The sequence below is a fragment of the Pinus tabuliformis genome, chromosome 5_1, assembly GCF_031772625.1.
Source record: "Pinus tabuliformis cultivar Carrire ecotype Pingquan chromosome 5_1, CPIR1, whole genome shotgun sequence".
In the NCBI taxonomy this organism is placed as follows: Eukaryota; Viridiplantae; Streptophyta; class Pinopsida; order Pinales; family Pinaceae; genus Pinus; species Pinus tabuliformis.
The window spans coordinates 308,889,058-308,914,204 of record NC_142305.1 but is presented as its reverse complement, the minus strand read 5'-3'; the positions used below and the strand labels follow the sequence as shown (position 1 = coordinate 308,914,204).

General features: G+C 39.9%; 1 protein-coding gene across 1 annotated transcript; it reads right to left on the bottom strand.

Moving 5' to 3' along the window:
- Window positions 1-8,612: 8,612 nt before the first annotated feature.
- Window positions 8,613-24,780, bottom strand: LOC149164603 (uncharacterized). The gene is made up of 2 exons (XM_089432117.1): window positions 23,891-24,780; window positions 8,613-10,354 (listed from the first exon to the last, which is right to left on the bottom strand). The coding sequence occupies exons 1-2, from the start codon at window positions 24,519-24,521 to the stop codon at window positions 8,613-8,615; spliced, it is 2,373 nt and encodes a 790-aa protein (XP_089288243.1). The 5' UTR covers window positions 24,522-24,780.
- Window positions 24,781-25,147: the final 367 nt, after the last annotated feature.

Sequence of the window (25,147 nt, the reverse complement as noted above, 5' to 3'; positions counted from 1 at the left end):
TCTGCCTTGACCATTTCCCTTGCCTCGCTGATATGGCCTACCACCTCTCGTGCTGTCAACGTTTTCTGCTGTTCTGGAAGCTTTGGAACTGCAGACTTCTTCATTACGGCTAGTAGTTCACCCTCTTCCATAAGACTATCATCTTCCTCTGTCGGTTCCCCATCCTCTCCTGGCATTTTTTTTTCTAGCGATCTTCTCCTCTGCTTTCATAGCACTCTGATATTCTTCTTCAATGTTTTTTGGGGAAAGAATGCTAATTTCATCTAATATTTCCAACCTTAAACCATTTACATATCTAGTTGTTTTCTCTGGGGTGTCCTCTGTAATACAGGCCCTTAAATTCACTCGTTAAAATTCTTCAGTGTACTCCCTTACTGTCATCTCTTTCTGCTTCAGATTCTGCACTTGCCGATGTAGTGCAATCTGGTAATCCTTAGGCAAAATCTGTCCTTCAACTTGGCCACCATCCTTGACCATTTCTTGATCGGCAACTTGTTCAACCTCCTTCTCTCTGTGTGGACACTGTCTCACCACAGGGTTGCGTGTCCCTTCAACTTTGTCGCAGCGAACTTGACCCTTTGGTCTTCACTGACCTCTTCACACTCAAAATACTTGTCCAGGTCACTGATCCAGCCCAACAAAACTTCTGTGGACAAGTTGTCGTCATAATTTGGGATTTTTGGTTTAGGCTTACTGCTCGCCAATAGGACTGACCTCAATAATCTCATTTTCGGCCCTTGTTCATCCGATCCATCTGTTGCCACTATAGCTTCCTCTTTGTTGTCATCACCTACCACTGGATCCCTTATTCTCCCTGCTTCAACTGCCTCCAAACGAGAAGTAAGAATCCTGATCTCCTCTCTCAATCCTTCCTCTACTATCCTCCGAGCACCTCTTCAATGACCTCGTCTTCCTACCTCCATTTCTCAAGCCAATTCTAAATCCTGCTCTAATACCACTATGATGGGACCAGCCCAAAGTTCTGCGCGGTTCCGCACAACAAAGATTTTAAATAATACAATATTACATTAATCACTGATTAAATGATTAAATAATGATTTTCTTGTGGACTTAACAGCTATGGTTAACGTTTAATCTTCGGATGATTCTGGACTTTGTTAAGGTGGAATTTATGACAGTCTTTAATATCATTGTGCTGGTGGTACTTACCTTGGTTTGCGTTTCCCACTCCTCGGTCTTTACCAAAATCCTTCCTCCTATTGTTCATCCGTCATTTTTGTTCTGTGTTTCTACTGTGCTGAGGGTTTGGTCTAGAAGTTTTTTTTTATGCCGCAAATGTATGATATTAAGCTGCAACTCTCTGCGCGCCACTCATGGACTACTCTGCTTGTGAGTGTGGCACCTGCGTTTATCTGGGTGACTTGTGGGCTCGGCTCCTTGAGCATAGGGTGATGACTCTGCTCATTTATAGAGAGAAATAGTCACAATATGTCCTATTTAGTTTCTTGGCTTGTTCTCGCTCCACTGTTATTGTTCTTTAATGGTTATCCGACTGATTAGAGTTGATTCATGTTGTGCATGCTATAGGTCACGTCTACAGTGGCCTCCTCCTGTTCACGATTTCACTCAGGTAACTTAACTCTCCATGATTTTTTTTTTCTCCTCGTCTTACGCTGGTTATAACGATCTTGGCTCCTCCATCTCAGGTCGTCACTGTGGCTTGTGACTTCTGGTTTTGCTTTCTTCTTACGCGACCAAAACTCCAGGTAATTTCTTTCCTCAATGTACTAACAATTCTTTTCCCTTCATTTATTTCTTCCAGTTGACAATTGGCTAACAGTCTTGCCCTGTTTCGATTGTGCAGGTCGGGGTTTGGTCCTCAGGCGTGCTTGGTATGAACACCACGGTCCTTGTTCCGCTAGGCTCTGCCACTATCTCGACTTATTTTCTGGTACTTAGTTTGTGTCAGTTTAATGGGATTGAGTCTCGGTATTTCTTTGTTAATATGCCTCTGTCATCGCTATGCGTCCTGGGTTGTTGGCACAAACCCTCGTTTGACTCTGCAAAATTTTGTAAAGTTATAATGATTTTGGAAGACTGCCTGAAGATTGTTTGCAACTCTCTTCTAGGGTTCCAATGGTTAGTTTGGATTGATAGTTGTTTTTTGCATACAATTATATATGTTTATGTATGTCTTTCTGGAACCAAAACCCTTGTATAGGGTTCTAATGGCTAACTCGGCTCTTCAGCTATTCGTTGGCTATCTCTAAACCTTATGTCAGATATATATATATATATATATATATATATATATATATATATATATATATATATATATATATATATATATATATATATATATATATATATATATATATTGTTCTGGAACGAAAAGAAATCACAATGTTTTGGTTTATGTCTGTTACCTCTGTCCTGGGGTTTTATTACCAGTGTTCACATGCTCGCCTTTGCTCGAACTATTTGGAATTTCACTTGTCTATTTCGGTCGTGGTCTCTCTTCGTGGACTACCAACCTTCGTTCTGGAAACTCGCGTGCAATCCTTGTTGTCTGCGTGTTGTTCTTTTAGAAAAGAAAATAAATGAAATAGTCTGCATGCACCATGTCTGCTATTCTGGTTGTTCAATGATTAGGAAAAACAATAAAGAAATATTATAATGGCTGTTACAGATGGATTCGAATGAATAAAAATTGTTTGCTCTGCTTTTTATTACTTATGCTCGTACGCTGAACCTTCAAAATGATTTACAATCTTCCATTTGTACTTTTTGTCCACAGTTATCTGAACTGTGCGTAGTTACTTTTCAGTTTCTATTCTATTAGTTATACAACTGTTTATGCATTCGGTTCTTCTTGCATTGCAAGATTTTACATTTGACATGTTTGTCTTTTTTTTTTCTAAAATGAACGAAACTATTATAAAACTATTGTTTACTAAAGACAAACATGACAGTGACCCTAACTAACTAGACTGTTCCTTAACTGATACTGAAATTAAAAGAAACAAATTCCTACATTCTACTTTGACTATTTAAACATAAATAAACCAATCACTGATAAAACTTTCCACCTTGGCAGAGACCAACACCTGGTCATGGTGCCCTTAGCTGGATGCTCCTGCATCAGAAACCATGAAGAAAAAGTTGGTTGGGAATCGAACTAGACCCAGTGTATGTGATTTTTTTGGAATAATAAAAAACTCAATGAAAGGTTTTGTCATCAGTTTTAGAGATTCTTGTGGCATTTTCTTTCAAGCTATTGTTTTTCTCCTGTGCAATTATCTTAAATATCTTACTTCGGCCTTCTTTTAAATGTATACTGAAATAATTTTCTAGAATTCATCCTAGATGCTCCAGATGATTGTGGATTTTTTTTCATGTATGATGGAACTCTTTATTGCTCTATCTTCAACTTGTTTCAAAAACTGCTTTCTGCCCATTAACAACACTCTCGTCTCACTTGTTCCCGTTGTCTCTTCCTCCTTGATGGGCACAAGAGTGTGCTTGATCCCATCTTTGACAAACTTGTAACAATTTGTCTTCCCGTCATGAACCACCTTCCTATCATACTGCCATGGCTTGCTTAGCAGTATGTGACATACATCCGTCGGCATTATGTCACAAATGACTTTATCCTTATATATGTCGATATGAAACTCCACTTCGCATTGCTCATCTACCAGAAACTGATGGCCTTTTTGTAGCCATGATACCTTGTAAGGAGTGGGGTGTTTCAAATGCTTCAAACCCAACTTTTCCACCATCTCCATGGCAACCAAATTATATGTACTCCCACTATCAATAATCAGCTTACAGCACTTACTGTTTGACTTACAAATTGTCCGAAACAAAGCTTTCTGTTGAGTTTGTTCAGCTGTTTCCTTGTCTTGTTTCAGCAACACCTTGTTCAAAACTAGGGATTCCCCTATTTCTGGCACATTTTCTACTTCTTGGGGAAGTGCCTCTACTTCTTCTGGATGTGTAACATACGCACCCCTCTATCCAGCTTGTTCCACCTCGGGACACTCAAAAGATTTGTGTCCCCACTTGTGACACCTGTAAAATTGATAACCAGCTCCTCTGCCTTGACCATTTCCCTTGCCTTGCTGATATGGCCTACCACCTCTCGTGCTGTCAACTTTTTCTGCTGTTCTGGAAGCTTTGGAACTGCAGACTTCTTCATTACGGCTAGTAGTTCACCCTCTTCCATAAGACTATCATCTTCCTCTGTCGGTTCCCCATCCTCTCCTGGCATTTTTTTTTCTAGCGATCTTCTCCTCTGCTTTCATAGCACTCTGATATTCTTCTTCAATGTTTTTTGGGGAAAGAATGCTAATTTCATCTAATATTTCCAACCTTAAACCATTTACATATCTAGTTGTTTTCTCTGGGGTGTCCTCTGTAATACAGGCCCTTAAATTCACTCGTTAAAATTCTTCAGTGTACTCCCTTACTGTCATCCCTTTCTGCTTCAGATTCTGCACTTGCCGATGTAGTGCAATCTGGTAATCCTTAGGCAAAATCTGCCCTTCAACTTGGCCACCATCCTTGACCATTTCTTGATCGGCAACTTGTTCAACCTCCTTCTCTCTGTGTGGACACTGTCCCACCACAGGGTTGCGTGTCCCTTCAACTTTGTCGCAGTGAACTTGACCCTTTAGTCTTCACTGACCTCTTCACACTCAAAATACTTGTCCAGGTCACTGATCCAGTCCAACAAAACTTCTGTGGACAAGTTGTCGTCATAATTTGGGATTTTTGGTTTAGGCTTACTACTCGCCAATAGGACTGACCTCAATAATCTCATTTTCGGCCCTTCTTCATCCGATCCATCTGTTGCCACTATAGCTTCCTCTTTGTTGTCATCACCTACCACTGGATCCCTTATTCTCCCTGCTTCAACTGCCTCCAAACGAGAAGTAAGAATACTGATCTCCTCTCTCAATCCTTCCTCTACTATCCTCCGAGCACCTCTTCAATGACCTCGTCTTCCTACCTCCATTTCTCAAGCCAATTCTAAATCCTGCTCTAATACCACTATGATGGGACCACCCCAAAGTTCTGCACGGTTCCGCACAACAAAGATTTTAAATAATACAATATTACATTAATCACTGATTAAATAATGATTTTCTTGTGGACTTAACAGCTATGGTTAACGTTTAATCTTCGGATGATTCTGGATTTTGTTAAGGTGGAATTTATGACAGTCTTTAATATCATTGTGCTGGTGGTACTTACCTTGGTTTGTGTTTCCCACTCCTCGGTCTTTACCAAAATCCTTCCTCCTATTGTTCATCCGTCATTTTTGTTCTGTGTTTCTACTGTGCTGAGGGTTTGGTCTGGAAGTTTTTTTTTTTTTATGCCGCAAATGTATGATATTAAGCTGCAACTCTCTGCACACCAGTCATGGACTACTTTGCCTGTGAGTGTGGCACCTGCGTTTATCTGGGTGACTTGTGGGCTCGGCTCCTTGAGCATAGGTTGATGACTCTGCTCATTTACAGAGAGAAATAGTCACAGTATGTCCTATTTAGTTGCTTGGCTTGTTCTCGCTCCACTGTTATTGTTCTTTAATGGTTATCCGACTGATTAGAGTTGCTAATTAGAGTTGATTCATGTTGTGCATGCTATAGGTAACGTCTACAGTGGCCTCCTCCTGTTCACGATTTCACTCAGGTAACTTAACTCTCCATGATTTTTTTTTCTCCTCGTCTTACGCTGGTTCTAACGATCTTGGCTCCTCCATCTCAGGTTGTCACTGTGGCTTGTGACTTCTGGTTTTGCTTTCTTCTTGCGCGGCCAAAACTCCAGGTAATTTCTTTCCGCAATGTACTAACAATTCTTTGCCCTTCATTTATTTCTTCCAGTTGACAATTGGCTAACAGTCTTGCCCTGTTTCGATTGTGCAGGTCGGGGTTTGGTCCTCAGGCGTGCTTGGTATGAACACCACGGTCCTTGTTCCGGTAGGCTCTGCCACTATCTCGACTTATTTTCTGGTACTTAGTTTGTGTCAGTTTAATGGGATTGAGTCTCGGTATTTCTTTGTTAATATGCCTCTGTCATCGCTATGCATCCTGGGTTGTTGGCACAAACCCTCGTTTGACTCTGCAAAATTTTGTAAAGTTACAATGATTTTGGAAGACTGCCTGAAGGCTGTTTGCAACTCTCTTCTAGGGTTCCAATGGTTAGTTTGGATTGATAGTTGTTTTTTGCATACAATTATATATGTTTATGTATGTCTTTCTGGAACCAAAACCCTTGTATAGGGTTCTAATGGCTAACTCGGCTCTTCAGCTATTCGTTGGCTATCTCTAAACCTTATGTCAGATATATATATATATATATATATATATATATATATATATATATATATATATATATATATATATATATATATATATATATATATATATATATATATATATATATATATATATTGTTCTGGAATGAAAATAAATCACAATGTTTTGGTTTATGTCTGTTACCCCTGTCCAGGGGTTTTATTACCAGTGTTCACATTCTCACCTTTGCTCGAACTATTTGGAATTTCACTTGTCTATTTCGGTCGTGGTCTCTCTTCGTGGACTACCAACCTTCGTTCTGGAAACTCGCGTGCAATCTTTGTTGTCTGCGTGTTGTTCTTTTAGAAAAGAAAATAAATGAAATAGTCTGCATGCACTGTGTCTGCTATTCTGGTTGTTCAATGATTAGGAAAAACAATAAAGAAATATTATAATGGCTGTTACAGATAGATTCGAATGAATAAAAATTGTTTGCTTTGCTTTTTATTACTTATGCTTGTACGCTGAACCTTCAAAATGATTTACAATCTTCCATTTGTACTTTTTGTCCACAGTTATCTGAATTGTGCGTAGTTACTTTTCAGTTTCTATTCTATTAGTTATACAATTGTTTATGCATTCGGTTCTTCTTGCATTGCAAGATTTTACATTTGACATGTTTGTCTTTTTTTTTTCTAAAATGAACGAAACTATTATAAAACTATTGTTTACTAAAGACAAACATGACAGTGACCCTAACTAACTAGATTGCTCCTTAACTGATACTGAAATTAAAAGAAACAAATTCCTACATTCTACTTTGACTATTTAAACATAAATAAACCAATCACTGATAAAACTTTCCACTTTGGCAGAGACCAACACCTGGTCATGGTGCCCTTAGCTGGATGCTCCTGCATCAGAAACCATGAAGAAAAAGTTGGTTGGGAATCGAACTAGACCCAGTGTATGTGATTTTTTTGGAATAATAAAAAACTCAATGAAAGGTTTTGTCATCAGTTTTAGAAATTCTTGTGGCATTTTCTTTCAAGCTATTGTTTTTCTCCTGTGCAATTATCTTAAATATCTTACTTCGGCCTTGTTTTAAATGTATACTGAAATAATTTTCTAGAATTCATCCTAGATGCTCCAGATGATTGTGGATTTTTTTTCATGTATGATGGAACTCTTTATTGCTCTATCATCACTTCTTCTACATATTCAGTTAGGAAATTCTGTAACAAAATTCTAATGTGCTCTGTTGCATTCAACTGAATTTAGTTATGTATTTTTTCATTTTTCTTTTCACCATACTAAAATCAATATCAACTTCAAAGGTGTACCTATCACATCTCTGATTCTATAGCTAGCTATTATATGCACTGATGTGTTGAGTTAACAATTTTAACTATGTTTATGGTTTCATACCCCAATGGCTTTTCTTTTTCCTAGAATTTCCCAGCAATTTTCATTAACTTTCAAGTATCATTTTTTAGACCTAGTCTCTGCAAATCAGTGAGCTTCAACATTTCTCTATCTCTAGACTTTTAGTGAAGGAACCCCCTCCGGTTAGAAAGGACCAATTTTTAGCCCAAAGAGGTTTGTGGTTTCCTCTGTAGCCCTTTTCTCAACCTAAAGTGATTTACAAAGTGTTAACACCTCCCACTATACAATAACACAATTTTACCATACACTAGTTACAAATTTTTGTCATGGATTTCTTTTTAATGTGTGAATTTGTTAAATATATTAGTTTAATAAAACTTAGGAAATTCTATTTGTTCATCCACATGTTACTTAATCAAAATATGACCAAGATTTCAATAACCTTAAATGTGAAGAAATAAGTTGCATAAAGTAGATCCATATTTTAAAATATATTAAAAATGTTAATAAGCACAACTTGGTAACAATGCATATCATTTATTTATTTAAAAACAATTAAAATAAATTTTTACCTTTTTAGGGAAAGAAAAATTAGTATATATATAGAATATATTGAATTTAAGGTAACCTGTATACTTAGATAAATGTTATATGTAAAAAAAATATCTATAGATTTATAAAAACAATATACATAGATTTATAATAATTGTTTTAAGAATTTAAGGATTATTTGGCCAAATACATGGGTGATGAATTTATATAGTATTATATTTATACCAAATATTATATATATATATATATATACAAAAAATAAATAGATTTAGAATAATGAGACCAATACCACTTCATAAATGTATTATAAATTTTATGATAAAAAAATAATAGTAAATATATCAACATTTATTATCACTATGTAATTATGCATTTTTTTTGTTATAATTGATAGTAATAGAAAATTCTTGATCATGCAGGAAATTTGTATTGCCCATAATAGGGTTGTGGTATGTTTGGGCATAACATCCAATGTTTAGCTTTCTCCCATAACATAAATATAACAACCACTCCCCCAAATCCAATACCTATTCCTATCCCTAATGCTATCAATGAAATATATTTTTCTACATGATGTAGCCATCCCACTCTTACATCACTGTTGTTACTGATATTATCACTTTTCTCAGCTTGCCTTTCATTTTCATTGCATGGATATAAAGGACAACCCCATAAACACTTATTATTTTCAAATGAAGATACATTGAAAGTAGACAATTGAGTCCCTCTTGGAATTTGCCCACAAAGATGGTTTGATGAAACATTCAAAAATGCCAATCCATGTAACTTAGAGAGCTCTTTAGGGATTTGTCCCTCCAAATCATTTTTCGCCAAGTCCAACTGCTCTAAAGTAGATATCTCACCAAGAGATGTTGGTATTTTTTCTTCCAATTGATTTCCAGATAAATTCAACAGCCGCAAGCTACTCATGCTTCCTATACTTGAAGGGATTTTTCCTGTAAGGCTATTGAAGGACAGATCAAATATAGTGTTTGTACACCATAGATATGGTAGAATATAATCACTTCCGTTCATTACAATTTCCATTTCAAAAAGTAATCTTATAGTATCAGTAGAGACATCTGCAAATCCTAAGAGTCTCTCAAGATGTGTTGGTACCATTCCACTAAATTTATTGTTGGATAAATCCAACAAGTGCAACATGGTGAGATTTGTGATACCTTGAGGAATGCAACCATGTAGCTTATTATGACCAACGTTTAAAGCTCTCAAGTGACGAAATGATGTAAAGTACTGAGGAAGTGTGCCTGTGAATCCATTTTTACTTAGATCCAATAGTTGAAGTTGTGTCCAATTAGCCAAAGATGCAGGTAGTGCCCCATATAATTTATTGGAATGTAGAGAGAAAAATCTCATGGAAATGCAATGGCCTATGGCATCAGGAATTAGTCCCTCAAAGTGGTTCTTTGATAGATCTAACAATTGAAGTGAAACCAACTTATTAATGCTATTAGGAATACTCCCAACAAAACTATTATTATATATATTTAGTGCAATGAGAGAGCTTAATTGACTTATGCTTTGTGGGATTAGTCCCGATAATTTGTTTGAATGCAAATCCAAATACTTCAATGAATGAAGTTTTCCTATGACTTCAGGTATGTTACCTGTGAAGGTATTGTTATCCAGATATAAAGTAGTCAATTGACTTAAATTGGAAAAATTTATAGGAATATTACCGGTAAATTCATTTGAAGCCAGAGATAATGCAGTAAGTTGAATCATATTGAAAAGAATTGCAGGGATGCTACCAGTTAATCTATTTATAGGAAGATATAGTGTAGTCAAATTTCTCAAATTAGAAATTACTTTAAATACGTTGTTGGTGAGTTTATTCTTAGACAAATCTAAATATTTCAATTTGTTCAAATTGGCAATTTCTTCAGGTATTTTATTCACTCCCATTCCATAAAAACTCAAGTAAGTTAGCCTAGTCAAATTGCCAATGGCTTTAGGTATGGTGCCTGTGAGATTAAGGCTAAGAGATAGGTAGGTAAGGGGGAGACGAAAAATTTCAGAAGGAATAGAACCCCTAATATTAAGGCCAGAAATGGAGAGCTGTGTTAGTTGGGTCAAATTACCCAACTGACGTGGTATAATACCTGAGAATCCATTGCTGTCTAGATGCAGATGTTAAGCTCCATTAATTTAACACAAAAGCTACCTTGATTTATGGAGTTGTAGCTTTTCTTAACTTATGGAAACCAACTGCAGTAGTTTCCTTAAGTTAAGAAAATCAACTGCAATTACTAAATTAATAATTGGGAGCTACTAAAGTGGTCCATTACTTTGATCTCATCTCTACCTTGATTTGTGGTTTTTCTAACACATAGCATTTAGAAGCTTGATGGAAGCTTAGCTATATGTTCATCTGTTTGGTCCCCAAGCTCCTATCTCAACCCCCTTCAGTTCTACACCATCTAGCTGAGATAGCAGAGCTCGGAAGTGCCTTCAGAATTTTGTGTTCTTTTGCTTGGACAGAAGCTGGAGTGCTGAAGGAGAAGCTTGTGGACTGTGGCCTGCATCAATACATCACCGATGGCTGGAGGTAACTCGTATCCCTGGGCAATAAGGTTTAATGATTCTTTGAGTTTATTCCGCATGCAGAATCATTGTTAAAATTGTAGAATGTCTAACAGTTGGTATCAGAGCAAAGTTTTACCTCTGTCTTGGTGTGAGATTTACTTATAAATAATGGCTTCAAGAGTACCCTGTTTTGCTTCACATTTTTCGGTTCGTAATTTCGTTTCTAGATCGAAATTTCGACAGGGCTTGCTATATTTTCATTTTCTCGATTTTATTGGCGGTGGCCATTAGTGTATTATATGGATGGGTTTTTCATATAATTTTGGTTTTGTCCCCTTCTCTGGATAATCAATGTCGGAATTTATTGGTGGTTTTCGTATCGTTATTGTCCATGGGGTTATAAGGGTTGTTTTCCGAGTCTGTTTGTTCGTGGCCATGGAGATTGTAGAGAATTATGCTTCATCCACAGAAGAAGATACCCCATGTCTGTTAGACCGTCTGGACTCGGGCTTGGCAGGCCAAATATTCAGTTACCTGGATGAGCCTATGGATCTTGCTCGCCTTACTGCAGTTTCCCGTTCCTGCCACCGATTTGGTTAGTAATCTAGATTTATCTCCGCTTCTATTGGTTTCCAGCCAATATCACATGGTCGTCTCCATGCTGGGCTAGTTTTCATTCGAACCCTCTGGGGTTTTCTGAGGTTTGCAAGGCGATCGTTTTTTATAATCACAAAATTACTCTTCTTCTATTTTGTTCCAGATCAGTTGCATGCTATTTATATTCGAATCATTGGTTTTATATAAATCGCTTACTTTCTCGCAAATTTTTTAATAGGAATTTTGTCAAACTTTCAACATGAATTGTGGTGATTGAAATGTGCTCGAGGGTTTTGATATAAAGCAATTTAAAGTTTAAAAATAAATAAATTGATAACAAATAGAAAATTTGAGGGTGATTTCTTGCTTGATTCGATTTATGGAACTTGGTTTTATTAAATATTGAAAATGTCCTGCAATGTGATTAGCAGAATACCTGAAAGAGAGTTTACAAATAATCCATTATTGTTTTGTTGCCTAATACAATAAGGAATTATGGTCTAGCCTACAGAAGTCCCTTTATGGTAATTTCTTGTATGAGCTATACATGGGTATAGCTTGGCTTATTAATTTTTTGGTATTACATTAATACCCAGGGTCTTAAGGTAAATGATCGAGTTTCCGAGTTAACATAACTCTGCTAGCATACCCTGGACCGCTAATCTATATGCGGGATTATTTGTACCGAAACAATTAACATAGAATGTGGGGTATAAAGAATATATGAAAGAAGTTTATACCGCTATTATATGTAGGATCATTTGATCTGGATACCCGTGTTAATGGATTGCCGGAAGGACCGCTAATCTCGGTTTGACGGGTAATCTACGTGGGGAATTATTTGCCTTTGATTCCAAGTTCCGAAGTTAACATGATTGCTTGACACGGGGAACATTGGCTTTGATATTTCAAATTGGTCTTACCAGCAATGCCACTGAGACCTGGATAGTGAAGTAGAGCCTAGACCAACCTATGTTGACACACTCAATTTGTGAGATGTTAAAGAAAAACCCGGTCAAAATATGTTGAGAACCACTGGACGAGAGTAAACTATTGGGTTATATACTGCTCCGCTCTTTCATCCATGTGTTGATATTGATGTTGCCGTCCAAAATCATTTGCTATAATTCCAATTCTTAATAAATTATTGCATATATAGGATCATTAGAATTAAATTTTGTTGATAGGTTAACGCGAGCATTTCATAAGGGGAGATAACATCCCAGTTATTTTTTACTGGATCAAGAATTTATATGAATTTTTTTGTTCAATGCAAAACTTTGCAAGCCCATACGCAATGAGCGTGGAGGCTTTGGCATACGTGCTCTTTCATGTAAGATTTATGGTACAGCTATAATTGTGGACGCTTATTGGGATTATAGCCTAAGAGGTTTCCTTTTGATAAAAATAAACACGAGATCTTTAAAAGTGCTATATGAAGTTTTTTTTAATTATATGAAGTGGTAAGAGCCAGTGCTCCTTAACTTTTTAAGGTGATAGAGCATTTTTATTATTTGATAATTATTTTTATGGAAGAGTATTTTCAAATGGATGTCTTTATGTAGCAAGGCTTCGTGCAGTTAGCAGCCTTAAAGACTTGCACAATTTGTGTGTTAGCGTGTGCCATGCTATTCAATATATGTTTATATGATGGTTCTTGAATTCGTTAGCTGCGTCTCCTGATCCCATCATTATCGAATAATGGCACTCTGTAAATTTTATAATTGATTACATATTCATTGTAAAATTTACGCTGAACTTAAGGACGGAGCCTCAAGTCAAGCCAGCTAGTCTTCGAACTGCATTTGCTATGCAAATGCAAAGTAGATCAAAGCTGATTCAGTCAATCTCCGGGTTAAGTTTATAAATTGAACAATCAATTTGTAGTCATTTTCGGTAATGCTGACTGCTTTTGATTTTGCTGGAGAATTATTACAGTTATATGGAGTTTATTAAAATGTCTTACTCCTTTCAGTAAACATTATTTTTCTCTCTGGTTAAGTTTTGTTTATGCAACAAAATAATGTCTAGTGATCCATATGATTTTAATTAATTAGAGAATAGCCACAGCATCTTTAATTAAATAAAATTATATATTGATTGGCAAGATCACATAAAGATTATTTAGACATTAAATTGTAATTAATTACACTGAATATAATAACTTTTATCCCACAGGAATTTTTATTATATTTATGTGATTAAATAGGATAAAATTTCATAACCTACCCACAGGAGTTATGAATTAATAAGTTTTATCATAAAGTTTTATTGAATCTGTTTGAATTGAAAATTTAGCCCACAGGCAATTTTCATGTCATTTGATTCAATTCTTTTTAGCATGTTTTACATTGGTAAAACATGAAAGTTCATAAAGTTTTATTGAATCTGTTTGAATTGAAAATTTAGCCCACAGGAAATTTTCATGTCATTTGATTCAATTCTTTTTTGCATGTTTTATATTGGTAAACCATGAAAGTTCATAAAGTTTTATTGAATCTGTTTGAATTGAAAATTTAGCCCACAGGCAATTTTCATGTCATTTGGGAACACGAGAAGGGAGATAGATTGATGTGCATTTGGAACGGAGTCGGCTAGGGTTTGCAGAGCGATACTCTGCAACGGAGTACTCTGCACGAAGGATCAGGCCCAGACTCTGTCCAACTTCTGCAGCTGCAGAGTGACAGAGCTGCAGGTGTACAGCGCACAGCGATGGCTCAACCCCCGGGGGGGCGACAAAGCCCTCCCCCTCACAACACAGCAAGGAACCTGAAGTGACATTTGGAACGCTGGATCCGAATATTCTGAGCAAAGGAAAGAAGCAAACTCAGAGTGACAGTGACAAACCTGAAGAACAGGAGACCCAGGCGACTGAACCGCCAGTCACCTCCTCCACCTGCCGACCGGTGGCCAAGATCAGACCGCGCATAGAACTATCCGGCGAAAAGATTGAAAGTCGGATCCAATTCATGACAGATCATGCAGTCATCGGCAAATTCATAGGGTTCTGGCCAACAGAACGAGCCCTAAATGGTTGGATCGCGGCTAAATGGAAGCCAAAGGGAGATGTCTCCCTTCAGTTGGGGCCGAAGGGCTTCTTCACTGCTATCTTTTACTGTCTAGAAGACAAGTTCAGGATCTTGGGAGGGGGTCCGTATTTCTTCAACTCAGCTGGTCTCTATATCACAAACTGGAAACCCCGATTCAACCCTGATAAGGAGGATCTCACATGGGCTCCGGTCTGGATCAGGTTATATTCGCTCCCCGACGAATACTGGGAAGAGGACAACCTGAAGCGCATAGGAGATGGAATAGGACAATATATCAGAGCATCAGAGGACACAAAAAACCGTAAGTATATATCCTATGCAAGAATCTGTGTCTTTATTCGTCTTAATGAAGCTCTTCCTGACTCTATAACCCTAGCGCACCGCGATGAGGAATGGACGCAGGCCCTAGACTATGAACATGTGCCGTTCCGATGTCGAAGATGTCATGCAATAGGGCACTTGTTCAGGGACTGTCCCCTCATTGCTAAGGCAAGCCCGCAGGAAACATCGGACCCTCCTTCACATGATGGCTTTACCCAAGTCTCCTACAGAAAGCGCACTCAGAAAAAGCCCCAAAATGCCTCTAAGCCGCAGCAGCCCAAATCCCATAACCCTGGTTCTAAGAACAGCTTTGAATCCCTTAGAGATCTCCCTGAAAACATAGTCATACCTGATAATATCAACCCCACCAGCCCATCTTCCTCCTCCCACCCCTTCCCCTCCACCTCCCCTCCCAACTCAAAGACTCCCATACAAATCCCGACCATCCTCAGCAAGCGCCAGACAGAACCAGAGAAAACTCCGATGGAAACGGAGAAGAATGAGACATTGGCTACCATTATAATCTCCGAAGGAACTCAAGAAGACACGAATCAACCTCATATTATGGAAGTCGAGCCTGAAAGCATTGATCTCCATGGACTGGACATTATTGGGCTAGAGATAGCTTGTAGAAAAGAGGCGTATCACTCTATTGCAGACACTGAGATAGAAAAGCTGGAAGAAGTACTCTCCAGAGCCTTCCACCAACAGCAATTGGGCATTCAACCTGGAAGTGAATGGGATAGCAACCAGCGTCCGTCGGACTCCAAAAAAAGAGGGAGAAAAACAGATCTTCAGAGAACAATGGAGGTGGGCAAACTCCTGGTGGACTCAGGGAGATATGCAAAGCTCACGAAGTACTTCAGCCCTACCCAAACCAGTTACCCATGAAGCTGATCTCTTGGAATTTACGCGGGCTCAATAGCCCGAATAAATCAAGAATGTTAAAAAACATGATCAAGATGGAAAAACCGCAAATGTGTTTCTTCCAAGAAACCAAATGCAACAGTCAAACGCTGGGACGAATACTTTCAAAAGCCTGGCCCGGCTGCCGCTCAGTAGCCGTAGATGCAACAGGAGCCTCGGGGGGGCTCGCGATTGCCTGGAACACTCAGGCAATCGAGCTCACTGACTTTCATGCCTCTCATCATCTTATTCAAGCTGCATTTCATATCTTAGGCACCAAGGTTCATGGTAACCTTTCCAATGTCTACTTTCCTCAGGAGGGAGGAAGCAAAAAAGTCCTTCTTGATACCATAGAAGCGCTGAATGCCAACAGGCAATATCCACTTTGGATAGTTGCAGGCGACTTCAATATGATTACAAAAATAGAGGACAAAACAGGAGGACGATCCAGATTGGAGCCCGAAGCAGAACACTTCAAGGACTTCATCCGCAATGCCTCGCTCATCGACATGCCTTATTGCAATGGGACATACACATGGAGTAATCACCGAGGTGGAAAGAATCAGATCGCGTCTAAATTAGATCGCTTCCTGATCTCAGACAATGCGATCCATTTAGGTGGTGACTTCACGGCGGAGATTCTTGCTCACTCGGGATCGGATCACTGGCCAATTGCTTTACGATGGCAAAGACCAGGGAATAGCACCAAAAAACCGTTTCGTTTTGAGGGCTTCTGGTTGACGCATCCAGCATTCCAGGACTTTGTCAGAACCATATGGACCTCCTTCGTCCCACCTGAGGGCTCAAGGATGTACCAGCTACAGCAAAAAATGCGCTTCCTAAAAAGCCACCTCAAACGATGGAATCGGGAAACCTTTGGGAATATTTTTGAAGCACAACAAGATCTAAATCAGGAGCTCAAGGATCTACATCAGACAATAATCAACACAGGGCACACGGAAGCAACCATGTGCAGGGAGCAACACATCTACAATCAGCTCGAGGAACGAAGGAAACAAGAGGAAATTTATTGGAAACAAAAATCAAGAATCAGATGGCTAAAAGAGGGGGAACGCAACACTAAGTTCTTTCACAACACCACGGTGCAAAGAAGGATGCACAACAAAATACCTTTCATCAAAAATCCAGAAGGGATCAAGGAAGAAGAACATGAAAAGATTGAGGAAATCCTCATCAATCATTTCAAACAGGTACATCAGGAGCCGACGGTGGACAGGAAACAGGCAATTGAAAAGATCACAAAAAACATTCCCAAGCTTGTCACAGAGGAGCACAATGAACTGCTGATGCGCCCAATTCTCATGCATGAAGTGGATGAAGCAATGGCACAGCTCAAAGAAGGTAAAGCCCCTGGCCCTGATGGCTTTACATCTACTTTTTTTCATGCTTTCTGGGATTTAATTAAAATAGAGGTCTGGCAAATAGTTGAAGAGTCCAGGGCCCTTCGCTGGATGCTCCCCTCCCTTAACTCCACCTTCATAGCTCTAATCCCCAAAGAGGAAAACTCCTTAACCCCTGATAAATTCCGACCCATAGCCCTCTGCAATGTCCTTTACAAAGTCATATCCAAAGTCATAGCAAACAGACTCAAACCTCTGCTACCCATGCTCATATCCCCGGAGCAGTCAGGATATGTAGAAGGTAGACAGATCATGGATGGGATCATCCTCTCGCATGAAATCATTCACTCTCTCCAGTCATCCAAACAAGCTGGTATGCTTCTTAAAATTGACCTGTCCAAAGCTTTCGACAAGCTCAGCTGGACTTATATTAAGCATATGCTGAAAGCCTTTGGTTTCTGTGATTCTTGGATAAGATGGATCATGAGCCTCATCTCATCCTCCCATTTCTCTATCCTTGTCAATGGGTTACCCTCCCGGCCCTTCAAACCCTCTAGAGGTATAAGGCAAGGAGACCCCCTGTCACCTTTCCTCTTTGTTTTAATGGCGGAAGGTTTAGGCCGGCACATCAAGCAAGCCCTGCTCTCCAATCAGCTTAAAGGCATCTCCATTCATAATACCGCAGCCTCCTCTCATCAGCAATTCGTAGACGACACCATGCTCTACGGTTATCCCTCAGCTCAAGAAGCCTCTAATCTAAAGTCCCTGCTCGACGACTTCTCTAAAGCCTCTGGAACTCAGATCAATAACTCCAAATCTCAAGTCTTTTTCTTCCATACCCCGCCGCCTGTAAAACGAGCCGTCTCCCGTATCCTGGGTTTCCAGCCTGCCTCTCTTCCTTCCTCGTATCTGGGAGCCCCCCTTACAGCCTCGGCCATAAAGCAGCCGGCATGGAGAGCTCTTCTAGAAAAGCTTGAGGCCAAGCTCAGTCTTTGGACTAATCGATCCCTAAATCTGGCTAGTCGGGTAGTGCTTCTCAAGGCGGTTTTGCAGGCCATGCCGCTCTATCTTTTTTCTATTTTAGCCGCACCCAAATGGGTTCTTAAGCGACTGAGAAACATGCAGCGCGACTTTCTGTGGGGCAGTACTGCCACCAACCGTAAATGGGTACTGGTCAAATGGGACACTGCTTGCAAACCCAAGAACAAAGGAGGAATTGGGCTTCGGGACCCTGAGCACAGCAACACAATCATGACAGCAAAAATTTGGTGGCAGTGGGTGACCAATCCAGAGAAATTATGGGCCAAAATATGGACTGCCAAATACACCAACAGCATGCCCCAAGCAGAGCTCATCAGATTCACTCCTACTATCAATGGGTCTCTTATATGGAATGCAGCTAAACAACATCATCAGCTCATTCAAAAGCACAGCTTCTGGGAAGTACGGAATGGACACAATGCTAGGTTCTGGAATGATGCGTGGAACCAGATGCCTAAACTTTCAAATGTTCTCCCTGCTACAATCATTCCTCACAGCCAAGAGCAGCAGCAAGCCACGGTGCACCAATTCTGGACACAGGAAGTGGAAAACGGGATCAGGAAATGGCAATCAGGCAATCGAATCACCAATAGCACAAATCCTCAGGAAATATTGGCATTAGAGAACGAGTTAAATAAAAGAAGAATCAGACAGGAAAACAATGAGGACATCCTCAGATGGGGTTACCAAACCAAAGGGACATATACCACCTCAGAAGCCTACAATCTGTTGGGCAACTCCCCCATAAAACCAGACCCCCTATGGGATAGAATATGGAGCTTCAGAACCTGGCCAAAAATCTCTCACTTCCTCTGGCTAGTTGGGCACAAGAAGATTCTTACCTGGGACAAGTTAAGAAAACGCAATTTTCATGGACCTTCAAGATGCCATAACTGCTCCCAAAATGAGGAAACGTTGCAGCATCTTCTCCAAACCTGCTCAACCGCCACTCACTTTTGGGAAAAAGTAGAATTCAAATGCCAAAGGAAAGGACGGGAAGCTGAAGGCATCATCAGCACCATTCGCCAATGGCCCAAAAGACCTTATGAGTGTGAGATTCTCAACCACTTGTGGAATCTTATACCAGGCATTCTAGTATGGAATATATGGAAGGAGAGGAACAGGCGCATATTCAAAAATCAAAGCAGAACTAATGACAGCATCTGGAACAGCATACACAGCAACCTACAAGAAACCATGTTGCTGAAAACTTGGAGTAAAGAGGATCTTCCCACAACAGATAAAGAGCAAAACATCCTAAACAACTGGATGCTGCAGTTGCCACAAGAGTCAACCATGCATCAAACGGTGAAACGCAAAGGAAAGGAGAATCAGAGTTGGAAGGCCCCTCCCATAAATACTTATAAACTTAATTTCGACGGGGCCTCAAAAGGCAACCCGGGGCCAGCAGGTTTTGGAGGCATTATAAGAAATCACGAAGGCTCACTCATACAGGTCTACTTCGGAACCATGGGGTGGGACACCAACAACTCGGCGGAGCTGGAAGGCATGTGGCAGGGGATCCAGACAGCAAAGCGACTCAACCTTCAACCGCTTATCGTGGAAGGAGATTCTCAAATCCTCATAAATATGGCTACTCGTATTCAGAATGGCTCCCAAGCCAGGAAGGTGGCAGATAGTTGGAGATTAGAAGCCAGGTTGAGCAACCTTGCCCAGGAATTGCGCAGACACAATGCCCTCTCCTTCAATCACACCAAAAGAGAAGGTAACAAGATCGCGGATCTCCTGGCAAACATTGGCGTAGATTGCAACCAGGCCTTCCAAGAAGGAAATTTGGACATCATCCTGAATAAGCAACAGAAAAAGGAGTGTGAAAACATACTCCATAAGGATGTTGAATCCCCGGATGCGGGTGATGACGTGGTGAGGGAGGACGAGCCACATGCCCTGCATGTGCCGCCTCGTGGTTATTCTTAAGGAGACGGTTCGACCGTCATTCCATAGTGATTCTGCACACACGCGACGGAATTCATGGCAGTTAATGAGCCAAGACGGATTGCAGTTAATGTTCTGGGGAAGGGGAAGCTCGGAACTCGATTACAGAGAACAATGTGGGAACCTTGGCAAGATAAATCCAGGCGAATGTGGGAGACGAGGAAGAAGGAGCCGAGGCAAGCCAGAAACTCCGCCGCTGTGCACAATTTGGTATGCTGCTGTAACTGGTGGTGTGGCAAACTGCAGTGGTGGAAATTCTCAGGCTCTCTGGCTCAGTGGGAGGTTCGAAGGGGTAATTTGCACACAGAGGGAGGAAGCTTGGCAATTAAAGTGGTATGCACATACGAGGGAGGCAAAGAAGCAAACATGGTTAAATTGCGGGAGAGGCAGCCAAGTAGACGAGGACCAGGAAGGGGGTCCTCCTCTCGAACTCCTGCAGCAGACGAACATCATCATTGCTGCTGTTGCTACTGCCACAGGAGAGCCAGAGCAACGCAGCTCCCGTATGGGCAATTTCTGGAAGTGGGCAGTTTGAGCGAGGGAGGGCCACTGCTGCCTGTGTTTGGCTCTGTGGTTTTCACCTTGGGTGGCTCTCGGGATACCACAGGAGTCAATGTCCATATCTCTGTTATGTTTACAAGAATTCCTGAAAGTGGCGAGGCAGGCGCACCAGAGGGCATGGTGGAGACATCTTCAGAGGGGGCGAGCAAGGAGGCAATGGAGACCCTGCCAAAAAGTTCGGGCAAAGAGGATAAGGGCAAGGGTATCATGGAGGAGCTGCTGCCGGTTGAGCAAGAAAGTTTGGGAAAGGAGGAGGACAAAAACACCGGACCAAACTTGGGGCCGGCACCTCCAGGCATGGACGAGGAAAGATGGAAGGCCATGTGGGCAGGTGTCCCGGAAGGAAGGGGATGGTGCTACGTGGAGGAGGACCCAAGCCTTAGCGAGGAACCCGGCAGCGAGCCCCAAATTCACTCAGTCCCTCCTCTCGCCACCAGAAGCGACGACCAAGGCCCCTGCGGGTAAGTCGGTCACAGCATCATCTGTGCGTCGGTCTAATTGGAATTTTTTGAGTCTGTCTATCTGGCCCATGTATGAAGGGTTCAGCTTTACTTTTCATTACTGTTATGTTCAGTCAATCATGGTCGACAGCCCCTGCGTGGGCAGAAATGGTTGTGTTTTTAGCAATGAAACGTTGTAGGTTGTTGTTTTACTCTGCTTCTGTTCCTCCAGAAGCAATGGTTTTTTGGAAATACTCTGTTAGCTTGAATAGTTGCCTAAGGGAGAATTTTGGTTCAGTCGATGCTGCCCCTGCGAGGGAGCTTCTTGTTTCAGAGTCTATCCTTTCCAAGGTGCATCTGCTGGCCTTGGATTTCCTGCATTACTGTCTGTAATTTGATTTTGTACATATAATAGAAACTTAGATAGTCTTTTAATGACAAAAAAAAAAAAAAAAAATTCATGTCATTTGATTCAATTCTTTTTAGCATGTTTTACATTGGTAAAACATGAAAGTTCATAAAGTTTTATTGAATCTGCTTGAATTGAAAATTTAGCCCACAGGCAATTTTCATGTCATTTGATTCAATTCTTTTTAGCATGTTTTACATTGGTAAAATATGAAAGTTTATTAAGCCTCAACATAAGCATGTGATTCTTTATTTTGATGCAGTAGTACAACCTGCAAATTTCTCTGAAATTCGTTCTGACATTCCTGAACTTGAGGAAGTAATATTGTTTGTTTGTTACGAATCTGATATGGTTAATGTTAATATTAACACATGGTGGATTGATTCTGGATCAACAATTCACATTTCGAATTCCTTGCAAGGTTTGCAAAACCTAAGGAAGCCAGTGGGAGGTGAGCAAAGCATCTTATCAGGAAACAAGATGGGCTCGCATGTGGAAGCTATAAGAACATGTTATTTAACTTTAAGTAGTGACTTTGTTTTGGAGTTAGAAAAGACCTTTTATGTTCCAAGTTTTTCTAGAAACTTGATTTCAGTTTCAAGGCTTGTACCTTTTGGATATTCCTTAAACTTTTCAGTAAAGAATCTTTCAGTCTATTCTATAAATCTGATTATGTTGGGAATGGTATTTTGTCTAATGGTCTTTACTGCATTAATTTACAAAACAATGTCACATATGATTCAATGCATGTTCACATTGGCACTAAAAGATGATGATTAATAACACTTCTTCATTAATGATTGATAACACTTCTTCATGAATAACACATCTTCATTGATTCCCCTCTAGTCATGGTGAGCAATTGGTTTGCAAGCTCAAGAAGTCATTGTATGGTTTAAAACAAGCATCCCGCCAATGGTATTTGAAATTCCATAGTGTAATTTTTTCTTTTGGTTTTATAGAAAACATTATGGATCAATGTATATACCTGAAGGTTAGTGGGAGTAAAATTTGTTTTCTTGTTTTATATGTGGATGACCTTTTGCTAGCAACCAATGATAAGGGTTTGCTACATGAGATGAGACAATTCCTCTCTAAAAGTTTTGATATGAATGATATGGGTGAGGCATCTTATGTCATTGGCATTAAGATCCATAGAGACAGATTTCGAGGCAACTTGGGTCTGTCACAGGGAACCTATATTAATAAAATTTTAGAGAGATTCAGGATGAAGGATTGTTCACGAAGTGTAGCTCCCATTGGGAATGTTGGGACGATGTCAGAATGATCCAGGTTTAGACCACTGGAGAGCTGCAAAGAAAGTAATGAGGTACCTTCATGGGACCAAAGACTACATGCTTTTGTATATCCTGTTTGAGGCTGCTTTACATGGTGTATGGCTTAAGAATTTCATTTCTGGGCTTAGAATTATGGATTCTATATCTAAGCCATTGAGAATATATTGTGATAATTCAGCTGCTGGTTTTATGGCTAAAAAAGTGGGAGTCGAAATAAACACATCGACATTAAGTTTTTAGCTATAAGGGAACGTGTTAAAGAAAATAAAGTGGTCATTGAGCACGTCAGCACTGAGTTAATGATCAATGATCCTTTGATTAAGGGCATGCCACAGTTAATTTCAAGGATCATGTATTGAATATGGGACTTGGTTCCATTATGCAGATTTTCATTGTATGGACAATGTTAATGAAATTCTTAATTATTGTGATGTTTTTTCTCATATTTATGTGCACTTTAAGTTGATTTGAGAAAATTCATTTAAGAAGGACCAAGAATAAACATAAGGTTTATTCATTAAGAAATTGTTGCCACATAAATTATAATAAGAATAAATGCATAGTAATACATGGAAGATAATACTCGTCATAAGAGGACTTATCGCCATGATTCATGTATCTATTACTTAATAAAGATTGTCAATGGTTTTTGAGACATTAAGTTTGGAAGTATAGACCAAGTGGGAGAATGTTAAGCTCCATTAATTTAACACAAAAGCTACCTTGATTTATGGAGTTGCAACTTTTCTTAACTTATGGAAACCAACTGCAGTAGTTTCCTTAAGTTAAGAAAATCAACTGCAATTACTAAATTAATAATTGGGAGCTACTAAAGTGGTCCATTACTTTGATCTCATCTCTACCTTGATTTGTGGTTTTTCTAACACATAGCATTTAGAAGCTTGATGGAAGCTTAGCTATAGGTTCATCTGTTTGGCCCCCAAGCTCCTATCTCAACCCCCTTCAGTTCTACACCATCTAGCTGAGATAGCAGAGCTCGGAAGTGCTTTCAGAATTTTGTGTTCTTTTGCTTAGACAGAAGCTGGAGTGCTGAAGGAGAAGCTTGTGGACTGTGGCCTGCATCAATACATCACCGATGGCTGGAGGTAACTCGTATCCCTGGGCAATAAGGTTTAATGATTCTTTGAGTTTATTCCGCATGCAGAATCATTGTTAAAATTGTAGAATGTCTAACAGCAGATACTCTAGTTTCTGCAGCAGCCCCAACTGAACTGGAATAGAACCGACTAGCAAATTAGAACTGAGGTCAAGTACTAGCAACGCTTTAAGCTGCCCAAATTGGGGTGGAATATTTCCATAGAAACTATTATGAGAAAGATTGAGAGTTGACAATAAAGATAGATTGCCAAGAGACTCTGAAAGGGTACCTTCCAACCAGGAAATTCCGGTGTAGCCTCCATGAAGGTCAATGCCCACCACTCGTTTGGTGTGTTTCCAACAGCGAACACCATACCACGAACATACATTATCGGAGTTCTCGGCCGTCCAGTTGGAGAACTTTCCAGATAGATCTGATGTTATGGCTTTTCTAAACGACAAGAGAGCTTCCAGGTCCCTTTGTTCCTGGGCGTGGGCGTGGGCGTCCATTGATGATAACATGAATTCACCAGAGTCATATTGACGTTGAGGCCAAGTTAATCCACCAGCCATGCGATCTTCATAATGAAGAGCATGTGAATTGATAGACATTGCTGCAGGCAGAGAGGCAGCCATGCACAGAAGCAACATTATCACAGCAAGAATATCCATTTCTCGCCCTCCACTGCAATGTGTTTCAGAGCCTGTGAGTTGTGCGTTGAGGGCGGTTCTCATATAAATAAGGATCACAGGGATGAAAGGAAAGCGTCGGGAAATAACAGCAATCCACTCGTAGGCAGGCAGGCTGGAACAAATTAGTTGCCACTCAGGTCAAGTCAACCATCATTTCGATAGTGTCTGGAAGCAACTCTCCCGTATATAGTTCTCCCAGGACCACAAGATTTGTGGAGATTAAACCACATCCATAAAATTCCCACTATAATTATCTTACACTTTCCTTCTTCGTGAATTTCTTTCTATTCCTCCCCGGTGGATGTCTCCGTCTTAAACAAAAAATTAGTGGTATATAAAGCAGGAGTCAGCCATCAAATTTGAACATAATTATCTTACAATTTCCATCTTCATGATTTTCTTTCTATTCCTCCCCGGTGGATGTCTCTTTAATGGTATATAAAGCAGGAGTCAGCCATCAAATTTGAACGGAATTTTGGCTTTTTCAATATTGACGAGCAGGATTTGTCATGTGCATTGAAAAATGAAATTTTATTCTCAATTCAAAACCATCATGGACAAATTTCAGTAAAGCATTACGAAAAGCAGCTAGAGGTACGCTTGTGCATTGACGAAATGCAAAAGCAGATGATAAAGCTATATATGCTTGGAACACCATATAAAGTCTT

Coding starts and splice junctions, on each gene's coding strand:
- LOC149164603 (XM_089432117.1), bottom strand. CDS start 24,521: ATGAGAACCGCCCTCAACGCACAACTCACAGGCTCTGAAACACATTGC. Junction 10,355..23,890: donor GCTGCTGCAGAAACTAGAGT/ATCTGCTGTTAG, acceptor ATGGAGCTTAAC/ATCTGCATCTAGACAGCAAT.